At 51.5% G+C, this 14,702-nt stretch overlaps 1 protein-coding gene across 1 annotated transcript in view; it reads right to left on the bottom strand.

Moving 5' to 3' along the window:
- Positions 1-14,702, bottom strand: part of PLXNA4 (plexin A4) — a 472,456-nt gene that overhangs the window by 106,639 nt on the left and 351,115 nt on the right. Inside the window, exons 6-9 of the mRNA XM_030237722.2 lie at positions 12,798-12,921; positions 9,413-9,566; positions 5,987-6,086; positions 2,899-3,013 (exon numbers count right to left, since the gene is read on the bottom strand). Coding sequence (XP_030093582.2) covers positions 2,899-3,013; positions 5,987-6,086; positions 9,413-9,566; positions 12,798-12,921 — 493 coding nt within the window. The remainder of the gene's footprint in view (positions 1-2,898; positions 3,014-5,986; positions 6,087-9,412; positions 9,567-12,797; positions 12,922-14,702) is intronic.

The following is a 14,702-nucleotide window of genomic DNA, read 5'->3' as shown; positions in this document are numbered from 1 at the left end:
GTTTAGCAGATTATTTGGAATAATCTGGATCCCAGGGGAATGAGATCCCATTTGTGCCCAGAGAAGGCAAAGGCCCCCATTAGGCTGCAGCCCCCATTAGCAATGAGCAGTGTAACATCCATGGTGCTGTCATTGCCTTGTAGATCAGTTGTGGCTTTCCAAGGTCAGGTCTGTGCCCCTTCCTGCTGCCATGGAAATCTCACTTTGACAAGATCAGAAAGGGAGTGCACAAAGCTTAGCAGGGAATTCTCTGTTAAAGGGGGTAGAAGAGAGGAAAAGCAAATTCTGCTGACAAAGCCCCCCAGAATGGAGCTGCCTCCTGAAGAGGACATCTTTCAGAAACAGAACTAGAAGAGAGGTGATCAAGCTAAAAACAGGCAGAGTTTGATGAATTCCTGCCTCCCCCAAGTTCTGCAGAGCAACACCTTGGAGAGGACAAAGCAAAGAGCAGGGCTTAGCCACCCCCTGTCCCTTCCCTAAGAAACTGGGATAACTGGGATAACTTTCTGGTGGATCAGGAGATCCACTGGGGTTTGTGGGCATCTCACTTTGGGCAGGGGACAGGAGGGGAGGAGAGCTGGGAGCTGGGAAGGTGAGTCCTGTCTTTGAAGCACACCAGAGGAGAGCAGGGGTGGTGGTGGTGACATGGCACAGTGGAAAACTGAGACAGGGTCCAGAAGTTCCCACTCAGTGAGAAAATGAGGTTCCCACATTGCCTGGACTGGATGGGACGGAATCCTGTGGCCAGCAGGACTTTGGAATAACCCTGGGCTGCCTTTCCTCACACCTCCACCACCAAGCTCAGGGCATCAAATCCTGCAGCTCCTCAGTACATTTACCAGTAGTTCTACAGAAAATCCTGAATCTTGGTAGGTGGAGAACTCATGAGTATTTAAGGCTTTTCCCAGTGCCAGAGCAGGTCAGGATATCTGATGCAGGACATCTCAGCCAGCACAAATGTGACAGCTCAACCAGCATTTACAGAAGGGGTGGGAGGGAATGGCAGTGTCACAGACACTACACGTGGGGCCAGGGAGGAATTCAGTGGCTTCCTATTTGTATTCTCCTTGCCTGCAAGGGCTCCTTGCTTACAACACCAGCCAGGCAGCACTTGCAGCTCTGCATTACGACCCAAGCTCCAGTTCAACTCTGTCAGTGGCAGTCTGGGGGGAAGCTGGATGCATCTGCCATTAGGCACCAAAACCCACAAAGCCCCAAAGGTGTCCCAAACACAGCTGGAATCTACTGACCCCATGGCCAAAGCCCTAAATCCTCCCCAGGTCTCAGCAGCCTGGGGTTGGTAACCTCCTTCTTTCCTGGAGGAGATGCACATCCAGTGTTTGCCACCCCTCCCAGACCTTTGGGGACAGGAGTTTGTGATGAGTTTCCAAGGTCACACACTTTTGGATTATGCTCTTTTCTGACCCAGAGATGGGGCAGCTGAGAGGCGTTTCAGAAACTTTTATTCCATTTTCAGTCTCATGTGAAGGGTGGGACAATACAGATGTTATAATTCACCCCACCACAATCAGAAGCCAATTATTTCTTAATTACAATACACTGTAAGTGTTTCTGGGCCTATCAGCTTTAGCCACACCATGCTGTAGCTGCCTTAAAGCCAATCATCTAAAATTACTCCTGGTGGCTCCTACAATGCATCTTTCACAGTTCTATTTCTCCAAAGGATCCAATCTTATTTGCAAGGCCACCCTTTGAAACTTGTTTCCAGTTCCATTTCTCTCTCAGCAATGTCTGTCCCATTCCAGCCTTCTGTCAGGCTTTGAGAATTTTCTACAAATTCATTTCCCACATTACACTGCCTGTGGTGTGCAGGAGGGAGGGATCAGGTCCCTGGGGGTCCGGCAGAGCAGAGGGGAGAGGAGATCCCTGCAGAGGGGGAGGGGAGGGAGAGCAGAGGAGGGAAAGGGTGGGGTTGGAGGTGCAGAAGGCTTTGTGGGCTGACAAAGGAGGGAGCAGGGAGGTCATTGTGCCCTGCCCTGGGCACTGGGGAGGGCACACCTGGAGTGCTGTGCCCAGCTCTGGGCACTGGGGAGGGCACACCTCAGTGCTGTGCCCAGCTCTGGGGGCACTGGGGAGGGCACACCTCAGTGCTGTGCCCAGCTCTGGGCACTGGGGAGGGCACACCTCAGTGCTGTGCCAGCTCTGGGCACTGGGGAGGGCACACCTCAGTGCTGTGCCCAGCTCTGGGCACTGGGGAGGGCACACCTCAGTGCTGTGCCCAGCTCTGGCACTGGGGAGGGCACAGCTCAGTGCTGTGCCCAGCTCTGGGCACTGGGGAGGGCACACCTCAGTGCTGTGCCCAGCTCTGGCACTGGGGAGGGCACACCTCAGTGCTGTGCCCAGCTCTGCCCCCCAGCTCGGGCAGGCCCTTGGCACACTGGGCAGGGCCAGAGGGGCAGCGAGGCTGGAGAGGGGCTGGGAGCACAAACCCTGAGAGGAGCCCCTGGGGGAGCTGGGGGTGCTCAGCCTGCAGCAAAGGAGACTCAGGGCTGCCCCCAGCCCTCCCTGCACTCCTGAAAGGTGCCTGTGCCCAGCTGGGCTGGGCTCTGTCTCCAGCAGCACTGACACAGCCAGAGCTCACAGCCCCGAGCTGGGCCAGGGCAAATCCAGGCTGGAGAGCAGGAAAAAGCTTTTCCAGCAAGGGGGAGAAAGTTCTGCCATGGCTGCCCGGGGAGGGGGTGCAGTGCCCATCCCTGGGGGTGTTTGACCAGCCTGGATGTGGCACTGGGTGCCAGGCTCTGGCTGAGCCCTTGGGGCTGGCCTGGACTCCATGCCATTGAAGGTCTCTCCCAACCTGGTCATTCTGTGAGTTCTGTGAAGGTGACATCAGCCCTGGCCATCCCAGACGTGTGGCACATTCCCTGTGCCCGTGCCTACCTCAGGCATCTTGACTCGTCCCTCCTGGAAGGAGCAGGAGCTGGGGTCGTGGGTGCACACGTGGCGGTACTTGCACCAGTGGCAGCGGTAGGGGCTCTCCACGCACGACAGGCACCTGCAACAGGGACAGAGAGCAATCACTCGGCCACCTGGCTCCTGATGAGGCCTTAAATTTTAGTTTTTACATTTTCCAGCTCCTGTCCTGCATTAGTGTGCAGCTCTGAGCTCCAGGCAGGGTTTGTGAGCTCCCTGCACAGTTTGGGCAGACAGAACAATCCCTCTGCCCTGAGAGCCAAGGACACCTCACAGCCTCAGGCCCAAAAAGGACAAACAGAAGTGACCTGGGAGCAGCAAACTGGGGGAATGTGACTTCATCACCTGAAGCTGTAACTGGACAATTAACCCCTGATATGCAAATGGACCAAACTTATCAGCCCAAAAAACTTGTGACCATCATCCATCCTCGGTCTATTTTGGGTCCATTTTTGGTGTAGCCTCTGCCAGGCTCTTGCCCTGCCCAGGGTGTATCTATTTAGGCCTTTAATAAATTCCCACTTTATTCTCCAGCTCTGTCCAGCCTCTGTTCTAGGCAGCCAGTCCAAGGCATCACTGACAGCCCTTCCCAGAGGGAAGGACAGCCTGGAGAACATTGCTTTTGCAGGAGGACACAAGCTTTGCACTGACCCAAAGAGCTGGGTTTGCTCTGGCCTGAGCTGGTTTGTCACTGCCATCTCAAATGTCTGATGGGATTAAATAATTTAGATTGCATTCATATCATTGCAACTAGAGGAATAATAAATATTTATGGTACTTTGGCTGCCCTGGGCACCAACAATCCAGTCTGGTTAATTCTCCCACACATGACACAGAGGCCAGAGACAAACTGGGACGTACCAAAGCCAGAAAACCAAAGATGAAGCCCTGTGTCCCACAGGTTTATTGGTGTGAGTTGATGAGGTTCCTGCCAATACATTAACTCATATTTTTCATCTCAGAAGAGAAATAAAGACTACTGGAGCAGGTACCTGGGAAGCAGAGGGCATATTTAGGGCATCACCTCCTCGGGGTGCAGGAAAGAGCCATTCCCTCCATCTTACAAGGTTTTGCTCTCCTGTGCCCCAGGGGCTGTGCAGAGTCAGAGCTGCAAACACCTCCCCTGGCTGTGTTACAGCACCGACTGGACCTGCCTCACACTTCCCTTTAAATTTAATCTGATGTCTGCTCAGCAGAAACCAAACCCAGCTCTCTGCACGATCCTGGGCGTTCACACTCTGGAGACCTTCATGACAAACACCTGGAGGGGCTGGAGAGTGTCCAGGGAAGGGAATGGAGGTGGGAAGGGTCTGGAACAGCTGAGGGAGCTGGAAAGGGGCTCAGCCTGGAGAAAAGGAGGCTCAGGGGGGACCTTGTGGCTCTGCACAACTCCTGACAGGAGGGGACAGCCGGGTGGGGTCAGGCTCTTGTGTCAGGTAACAAGTGCCAAAATGAGAGGGAACTGCCTCAGGCTGTGCCAGGACAGGTTTAGATGGGCTATTAGGATTTTGTCATCATGGAAATGGTTGTAAAGCACTGAAACAGTCTGCCCAGGGCAGTGGGGGAGTCACCATCCCTAGAAGTGTTAAAAAGCACTTGGGGACAATGGCAACCATGATGGTGGTGCTGGTTGACTTGGGCTTGGTCATCTTAGAGGGCTTTTCCAACCTTAAAAATTTTGTGATTTTATGAAGGCTTTTCCAACCTTAACAATTTTAGGTTGGGCTTTTAGAGGGCCCAACCTTAGAGGGCTTTTCCAACCTTAACATTTTAGGGGGCTTAGAGGGCTTTTCCAACCTTAACAATTTTAGGTTGGGCTTTTAGAGGGCCCAACTCTAGAGGGCTTTTCCAACCTTAACAATTTTGTGATTCTATGAAGGCTTTTCCAACCTTAACAATTTTAGGCTGGGCTTTTAGAGGGCCCAACCACAGAGGGCTTTTCCAACCTTAACAATTTTAGAGGGCTTTTCTAGCCTTAACAATTTTATGATTCTATGCAGCTGCAGTACCTGGAGGGTACCTTGAGCAGACTTCAGGGAAGTAAATTTTCCTGGTCCTCATACACCACTGGGTTTTTAATGGGCAGGAGAGAAAAGCTCCAGAGCTCCTGTGTGAGCCCAACAGGTGACACACCCCCTCTCTCCTGTCTCTGTGAAATCTTTCTCAACCCCAATCCACTCTCAGCTCTGGTACAGCAACTTATTCTTCAAATTGGTAACAAGTGCTTGCTCTGATACATCGAATTAAAAATGGATAGCGTATTATAGTTTGTCAAGTAAGAAACCAAAACACGCCATAAATATTTAACAGCACCATCTCTGCTGCTCTCCCCCCCTCCCCAACACTTGCTTTCTGACACTGTTTGTCAAAGCAGCAGGAACATGGAAATAAGATTTGCCTTTCCTTGTGAGTTGCTGAGCCGCAGTAATTATCTGATTTTGGCACTTGTGACGCCTCAGTGGTGGGGACAGAGCCACTCAGCCTTGCTCAGGGCTGGGGAAGCCTGCTGCAAGGACATCTTCTGCAGGCATTTGTGGGTCTGGGACAGCTCCTGAGCAGCCCTGGGCAGCAGCTGAACCCCTGGAAAACAGGGTGTGAGGCAGGGAAGGTGCTCACATCATGGGTAACGTGGTCTAGAGGGATCAGCTGGGCTCAGTGCAGATCCTGCAGGAGCCATAAGCTTTATTTTTCCAGGTGGGAGGGATCAAGTCTATGTTAACCATGTGGGGTGGGATACTGGTGGGACTGGCAGCATGGATGAGGGTTGGAGGTGCATAGGAGGAGCCAAAAATCCACCAAAAAAGAGTAAGAAGAATATTAGGGGGCCACGTGCTGAGGGCTCAATTCAGTTTTGACTCAATTGTGAGGCAAATTGCTCCTAATTTAATGCTCTGCCTGCAGGAAAAGTGGTCCCCACGCTCTGAGTCATCTCAGGAGGGACCCACCATTCTGGCCACCACACAAGTGACCCCAGCCCCTGGTCACCTCCACACTTTAACATCCTCCTGAGGGACACGAGCCCACGAGAAACTGGTAGCAAAGGAACTGAACATACGAGTTGTGGACGCTGCAGTTGTAGAAGACAAAGCTGGTGCTGGCAAAGGTCATCCCCGTTTCCTTGGACTTGAGCTGCAGCTGGACAATGTGATGGTCACCTGGGGGGAAAAATAGGCACATGAGGGTGTGACTGCTCTGTTAGCCCTGTTGGCCAGGCCACCAGCCTGAGCCTGGGGCTGTCCCATGGCACCTTGGCTGGGCTGTGCTCAGTAAAGGTGTAAAATAGATGTAAAAAGTGTTATAAAACCCTTCTAGAGCCCAGTACTCCCACAGGAACAGCATGTCTCTGCCACTGGAAATTATTGTGCCTGGTAGAAGGGTGTCACTGACATGTATTATGAAAAATCTTTTTGTTTAGGATTTTCCCCCTCTTGAGAAGCTGAGAGGCTTCAAGAACAAAATGCAAACAATTTTTATTTGTTGCTGTGGAATGCAACAGGAGGATCTGTGATTAGTCTCATCTAGCTGTTTCTAATTAATAACCAATCACAGTCCACGTGTCTAAACTGTCTCGGTCAGAGACAAACTTTTGTTATTTTTTTTTTATTATTCTTAGTTAAGTTTTATGATGAAATCTTTTCTTCTACTATTTTAGTATAGTTTTAACATAATATATATTATAAAATAATAAATCAGCCTTCTGAGCATGGAGCCAACTTTCTCGTCTCTTCCCTCATCCTGAGACCCTGTGAACAATGCATCAGCAGGGTCTGGGCTGGAGGGTGGCAGCAGGTCTGATTTCAAAACTGTGGTGACTGAATTCATCAAGGAGGAAAACCAACCTCAAAGAAGGAGTGCAGATATCTGGAAGGCCATTAAAATATAATTTTGTCCTTAAAGTTGGTCCGTACTGCTGGTTCACTCCACATTCCCAGAGAAAAAGGGCATGTGGACATTCCTTCCATGTTCACTCCCCCCACTCACCCCAAGCTCCCTTCCCCTCAGCCTGTGGCTGCAAGGAACCCATCTCAGTGTGAGAGATGTGAAATCCATTGCACTTCCAGGGGATCCACCCATTTCTGCAGCTCTCCCTTCTCACCTCAGCTCCTCCACACCATTCCCCCATCCCTTTTCCCACTGCTCCCAAGCTGGGCAGTCAGCTGCTGCTTCTTCCCACAGCTCAGAGAGGGCAAGCAGTAGATGCAGTAATTTGGTGGGGAAGTGATCCAGGTTTAATTTGAAATTTACCTTGGTGTCCCTTTCCCTGCTATTTATAAAAGGGCACAGAGTGACAGGACAAGGGGCAATGGCCTTAAACTGAAAGAGGGCAGATTTAGGTGGGATATTAAAAAGAAATTCTTCCCTGTGAGGGTGGGGAAGCCCTGGCACAGGTTGCTCAGAGCAGCTGTGGCTGCCCCTGGATCCCTGGAAGTGTCCAAGGTCAGGTTGGACAGGGCTTGGAGTAACCTGGGATGGTGGAAGGTGTCCCTGCCCATGGCAGGGGGTTGGAATGAGATCATCTTTCAGGCCTTCCAACCCAAACCAATCTATAATTGTATAACTGTATAATTTTCCTCCTCACCTGAAAGATTCAATAATCAATGAAGCCAGAGTGAACTTGAGAAGGGGTCACAACGAGCACCTTGTGCTCACTCACCCCCCTGGGGCACACACACCCCACAGACCCCACTGAACACATCTTGCTGCCAGTGCCTGGCCCTGCTGCCCATCTGCTCTGCCACATTAATGACTTTGCCAGTGTCTTGCAGGTATTTTAAACCAGGATATGAGGATTGGATGGCCCCAGGTGGGATAGTCACACATCCTTTGGTTCAAATCCAGCCTCTGGCACTGTGGGGAGAACTTGGTTTTTGCAGAGGTGCAGAGCAGCAGCTCTGAAGCTGAGACAAGCTGCAGGTGCCCTGAAAGCAGATAAATCTCTCCCTGTTGTCCTGTCTTCACCTTTCACTGCTGGTTTTGTTTGCTGGTTGATGATAGCCTGGCCTGGCACAGATTTCCATAGCAAGGGAAGAATTTCTGGTGCCTGTCTTGGTAAGCAAACATGACTGATAACTCAGTGGGACTTGAAAGTGGTGACAGCCTCCTGGGAGCTTGTTTTGGGGCTGCAGTGGAGAGCACAGCAGCTGTGTGCAGCTCAGGCAGAGCACAGGTGATGGTGACAGTTCATGTCACATCATTTTCTGTGGTCTGAGGATCCCCAGAGGCAAATTTTACAGTAAATCTTCACAGGAAGCCAAGGAAAAAAATTGGCAGCATCCTCTCTGTGTCTCATGGGGATGGTAGGAGGGTCAAGGTTTTTGTTGTAAGTCCCTGTAAAGAGCTACAGGAATTCTTGAAATTACCCAGAAAGTTTGTTAGAAAAGAGAAATAATAAATTTCAGGAAGTTGTGAATAGGGGGAGCACCCTTGGAGACAATATGTTTTTCTGTGCTGGACCACAAGATGTTTTTCTGTGTGGGAGAAGGAGCCAGAAGCAAACCTGGAACAGCTGAAGGCAGTAAAAGCCAGGAATTGAGACAAGGAGCTGAGCACACAGACTTAAATCTGGGAGGAGCAGGGTGAAATAACAGAGAGGATTGTCCAGCTCTGCAGGAATTTCTGTCTGTTACACGGGATGGGATGTGTTGAGAGCCTGCACCCTGGTGTGTAACTCCAGCCTGGCCAAAAGGAGAGGGAATATCCCACATCCATGTCGTGTCTTTGCTGGATTCCTGCAACTGCCACTCGGTGGCAGCCTGCAAACACCTCGTGTCACACAGAGGAGCACCTCAGGGCAGATGCTGGGGCTGCAGCTCAAGGCTGGCACTCTTGAAACACTCACATTCACACAACTTTGCCATGATGTGCAGCTCCAGAGTTCCTCCAGCTCCCAGGGCTTTCCTTGCCCTCTCCTCAGGCTCTCAAGAGCCAAATCCTGCTTTGTGAGGATGCAGGATGATGCCTCAGGGTTTAGGTTTTCTATTTTTCACATTCTGTGCTGCTTTAGTGTGTGGGTCTGGGCTTCATATTATGGGATGGTGAGCTCTGTGCCCAGAGCAGGGAGACAAAACAATTCCTGCTCCAGCTGGGCACCAAGGACAAATGAGCCAAATCCCAGGCCAGGAGCACAAACCCCGTGGGCTGGAGAGAGAAAAACAAGCAGGGTGGGAGTGCCTGGGCTAAAGCTGGGCTGGGACAATGAACTGCAAGGTGGGAATGGAGCAGAGCTGATCCCAGGGAGAGACCCCGGGAGCTCTGGTGCATTTTGGGGCCATTTTGGGTCATCTTGGGGGCAGCCCTGGCTGGGCTCTGGTGCTGCCCAAGGTGCATCCATGGAGAAGATCCTTGGAATCAATCCCTGCTTTATTCTTTAAGTCTGTCTAACTTCTGTTCTAGCTCAGCCTTCACAGGGCATCAGGACAGACAGCGTGTGGGGTGAGGATGGGAGGGAGAGGTGCAGGTGGAGGAGCTGTGGGGTACTCACCATTCTCTGTGATGATCTGGGGAACCTCCTTGGCAGCTGGAGAGATGCACTGGATCTGGCTGCCCACCACCAGCCCATCCATCTCCGAGAGGTCCTCGAAGGTGCAGTTGACTCCTGCAGACAGCTCGGGGACGTTGTAGGTCTCCAGGACCAGCTGCAGGCGAAGACGGAGGGAAAGAAGGAGAGGCAGGAAAAGAGAGAAGAGAGAACACTCAGCCAAACAACAGAGCTGGGCCAGCAGGAGAGAATTACACTGGAGAGGTCGGACAAAGAGCCTCTTGCTAGAGAGAGCATCCTCCTTCAGCAGAAAGCAGCGACTGGGGAGAGGGACGAGTGAGGAGGGGAGGGCACGAGATGCTGGTGCTGGCACAGGTGGCGGGTGGCTGTGCAGGGACACCTGCACAGTGTCCCACTGCTGGCTGGGAGGTGCAGGGGAGGGAGTGCTCGCTGTCTGTCATGCAGGTGTCAGGTTAGGCAGGGAGTCTTTGGAGCCAGCCGTGGGTCCCAGGGCTGTGGTGGCCCCCAGGGCCCGCGGTTTCTGAGGAAGGTGACTGCTACTCACAAGAGGCACTCTGCAGACTCCAGAGAAACTGGAGCGCTCCAGTCTAACTCTCTACGGGCTGCTCTGCCAGCACCAGCAGGGGGGAGCACTCTGTCCCCAAGTTCCTGTGTGAGGAGAGTCTAGTTACAGCCTTCAGTCCACCACAAAAAATCCCCTGTCTCCACAGGCACAGAAACCTCTCCTGCCCATCCCACCGAAGAACCAGCTGGCTCCTCGTGCTATCCTGGGGTTCCAGATGGGAGAAAAAAACCATGAAGGAGGATTTGCTCGTGTTTCTGGAGTTCACAACACCCTCTGGCATTGCTCATGGCCATGGGAAAATGAATCTCAGGGCTGGTTTGCACCATGTCCATGCTTTGGAACAGCACAGTCATGCTGTCAGCTTCCCAAAAAAAGGTCCTTTCCCACGGCTCTCCATGACTGAGGGTCCTGCTCAACTCACCAGGCCATGCCTGAACACAGAGGGGCACCCCAGGGGACACCTATCACCTGGTAATTGGTGAAAATTTAGTGGTTTTGTGATCAAACACTGGAGCCAACCACTCAGCACAGGCTCAAATGCAGATGCTCTCCACACTTGCCTCATCCCTGAGCTGGCTGAGGCCCCCTCTGAGGTGACAGCCACTGAAAGGAGACACAGGTACATGCTGAGGTGTTGTTTGAACCAGCACAAAGAGCAGGGGTCAGTCCAGGTGACAAAGCAGGACGGATGAGGAGGTGACATAGCACTCAGTGCTCCCACACACTGTGTTTTCCTCACTTAGGGAAAGGCTGGAGCTGTTTCTCCACACTGAGGACCATCAGGGAGGAAGGCTGAGCAAACAGGCCTTAGCCCTGGATGCCATTAAGCCTTTGAGAGAGTAGGATCATTTTGGGGCCATGGGAATGGCAGTAGGAAAGGTGATTTTTTTTTTTTTTTTGTTTTGGATGAGGAACAGGAAAAAGGTTGGGTTGTTTGGATGGCTTTAGCACTGAGGCTGAATTAACTCTCCCTGCTAGCAGTGGAGAAGTGGACTCTGTCCTCCTTAACGAATCTCCCTCTGGGCATGGATGATGCAGGAGGAAGCTGTGCCATGCAGAAGATGACACTGGTGGGCAGACCAGTGCTTGGCCCCAAGCTCCATGAGCCAGTGCACACCCCAAGCAGACAAGAAGTCCTACATCCCATATTTCTGGGACAGCAGGGAAAGCATGGAGCCTTCCCTCAGCAAGCAGCTCCTCTCAGAGAGCCCAGAGCAGTGAAACAGACTCAGGTAAGATTTTTCCAAGGCCCTGTTAGTGCCCAAAATTTAAAACTGTGGCTGACCACTCAAACACCTGCTCTGCCTCCATGGACAAGAACTCACTCACTGACACTTTGCTAGAACTCGAGATCCTAGCATTCTAGATTTGAGATCTGCCAAGGACACCATCAACCCTCTGTTTGTTCCCCTCCTGGTTTGCCTCTGGTGATGGGATGAGCTGGGTCACCAGTTTAGCTGGGACTGGGCTGAGACTGCCATCAAAAGGGCCATGCAGATTGCTGGGTAACAGATGATGGCAACTTCTGATCCCAGCAGCTCTGGGCTGACTCACCCTGGGAGTAACCCAGAGGAAAAGGTCTCTTATTCTGTTATCATTTTCAGTCTCCCCGAGCCAGCCAGTCCCCCAGGATTTATTCCAACATGAAAGAATTCAACAGCTACTGAGAGAATATGGAAAGGAAACCTTGAACTCCCAGAAGAACAAAGAACTTAAGATGTCTCAGATCAGTTTTGTTTGAAGCTTGGGGAAAGTAAAGTCACAGCAAAGTTCAGAGGCTGAAACAAAGCAGCAATGATTGGACATGCAGGCTTTGAAAGGCTGATTTCATTATCCCTGGAGAAATCCAAACCTGTCACCTGCTGGAAGGTGTCTGGCAGCTGCCTAAATTCCATTTAGGCCTTTCAGGGTGTGGGGCTAAAGACCAGCTTGTCTAGAGATGGAGCTTTTAGGGCCTGGGTAATCAACTTAATTGCAGCCCACATTAGCATGGTCAAAAAGACAGAGCACTGGTAGCTTGAGAGAAATGGGGTTTTGTCTCCTTGGAGCATGTTGGGATCTCACCACATCTGGTGCTGCTGCCATGAGTCAGGAGGCAAACCAGAAACTGGTCAGATCTTCAGCAGAGATTTCCTGCCTCAAGCCCAGGAACAATCAGGATCATCTGCTGCTCTGCCAGCATCCACTGTATGGTTTCCTTGGCTGCTGACTGAGTAGCTCAAGGCCAGAAAGGTTAAACCTTGTCCTGTGGGAGGTCACAGGAGACAGCAGGAGCCCTGGAAGCCTTGGGTTTCTCTGCACAGCATCCTGCCTCTCTGCTCTGCGTGCCTAGTGCTGGAGCAGGATGGACTTCCTGGGGGCTTAGAAGGAGACATTTCCATCCAAAATGATAGGAGCTTGGAGATCACTGAAATAATTCATATCATCCTTCACTTGGCTTTATTTTAGAATGCAATTTCTAACCACGAAAATGTCCCTTGCCTAAAGCTATTCATTAATTCCTCTCCTAGGGCAGCACACAACACTTGAAGGACACAGAGTCCCTCCAGACCTGCCCTCACAGACAACAAGGAAGACTCTTCCTAGTCCACTTCAAGACTTCCAAACAAATAACCAATGCCCAAATGTCAGAGAACAACCAATGCCAAAAGGTCCCTCTGTGGTGAATCTTTCCCTGCGCCAGCGGAGCTGCTGGGGAACTTAATGGAGTCTGGAGAACCTCTTGCTGCTGAACCCCTGGATCTGCCACGCTGCAGGAGCAGGTGAAACCCGGGGAGAGGGGCAGGGATTGTCATTCCTCACCAGAACGTTGTACTGGGACACGGAGATGTTGTTGGGGTGCACGGTCAGGCGGACGCACTGCTTCATCTCCGAGGCGAATCTGCGCGGCTCGCTGGAGCGCTCGCACCGCTCCTTCCTCGTGCACCTGGGGAAACAGGAACAGACAGGGACAGGGTGAGCACAGAGCCAGGCTGGCAGCGTGGGGACAGCTCTGGGAGGTGGGAGCAGCAGTTGGTGTTGATAGGAAGTCGGCTCTGTGCTCTTTGGGAGGGCACAAGTGGAAAAGCACACTCCGGCTCATGGGATGGTGGCGAATATCCTGAGCTGCAGGGCACCCACAAGCATCAGCATGCCCAACTCCTGGCCCTGCACAGGACATTCCCAAGAGCCCCACCACATGCCTGAGAGCATTAACTCTGCTGCTGGCAACTGTGGGGTTGCTCAAGCAGGCTGGGGAGTCGCAAGGAACCTGTAAGAAGAGGGAGGGTGATGGCTGAAAGCTCCATCCCAGCTGCAGGAATTCTCTGTCTCTCCACCCACCAGCACAACCTTCCCTGGGCCAAATCCCCAGCCCTCCAAACTCTGCTGTCCAAGGGCTGTGGGACACCTCAGGCAGGGCTGTCCTTGTAGAGAAGCCGTGCACAGCCCATGGTTTTTGTCCCTCCTGAGAATGCTGCACACTTGTGGTGCCTCTGGGCTGCTGGTATCTCACCTCTGGGATGGGGTCACCCCCCAAGCAGTTGTCCCTGCAGATTAAGGAGTTTTTTGTATCTGCCTTTGTGGGATAGGCCAAGAAATACTTATAATGTATTGTAATTCAGAAATAGTCAGCTTTCTGATTGTGATGATGTGAATTATCTGTGTCATCTCTCCTTTCTCATAAGACTAAAAATAGAATAAAAGTTTTTAAAACACCTCTCAGTTTCCCCATCTCTAGGTCAGAAAAGAGTATAGTATGACATGCCTTGAAAATGGCTGACTAGAAGTGCTGAGAGTTGAATCTTAAAAATTCAGGTGTTTCCAATAAGTGACATCTCAGTGAAATTTGTGTGTGCACACACCTGGGCTGCACAAATGCATGAAGTTCACACCACCCACTAACTATTGATGTTTTCAGTGCTGTCACTACCCCTCATCTCACCTGTGTGGTGCAAACACAACCCAGAAAAGTGGATTGGTGGCTGTTTGCCCCATTTCCACCCAGGTTTGCACTCATTTAACATAAACCACATCTGTAATTCACTCCACACCTGCTGCCAAGGCTGTTGCTCCAAGGAAGGTGTCTGCCTGGAAATCCACAGGGTTAATCCAAAAGGACAGCTCCAGCTGCATGCCAATTACCTCCTGCCATTAAGTTAATGTTATGGACTTGCACAGGGTGTCTTCAATGGATTTTGTTATTAGCAGTGCTATTACCCCCCATTAAAAGCAGCTATAAAGACTTAAGTGCGGATGTTAAATTATTCACCTGCTCCCAGACTTCGGAGTCTCACTTGTGAGAGAACCTGGGGGCTGCTGGAGCTCCAAGATCACCCCTCAGCATTCCAAATCCTTGGAGCAGAGACTGCACCCTTGTGCCCGGGGATTTGCAGATGAGGATCCATGGAAACACGTGCCAAATAACTCTGTATGTGGTTCATCCAAAAGTTACAAAGCTGGGGGCTGCCTAAAACTTCAGGGCTTGGTTTCTCTCCAGTGACTGACTAGATAAAGTGAATAAAGTGAACACCCCAACTCCAAACTCTTAATTTCTCCATCTTTCTGGCAAAGTTTTGTGTTTCCAGAGGCAGGACCCATAAAGGGATATTTAGGCCATTCTCAGCACGCTTTGCAGGTTTGAGAGAGCAAAAGGAGCACTGCAGCTCCTGCTCTCTGCTCCTAGGAGCCCTCATCCCATTAAATCTCCTCTGGCACTGCCACATGCTG

The sequence above is a fragment of the Serinus canaria genome, chromosome 1A (genome assembly GCF_022539315.1).
Source record: "Serinus canaria isolate serCan28SL12 chromosome 1A, serCan2020, whole genome shotgun sequence".
Classification (NCBI taxonomy): domain Eukaryota; kingdom Metazoa; phylum Chordata; class Aves; order Passeriformes; family Fringillidae; genus Serinus; species Serinus canaria.
This window is presented reverse-complemented; position numbering and strand designations above follow the sequence as displayed.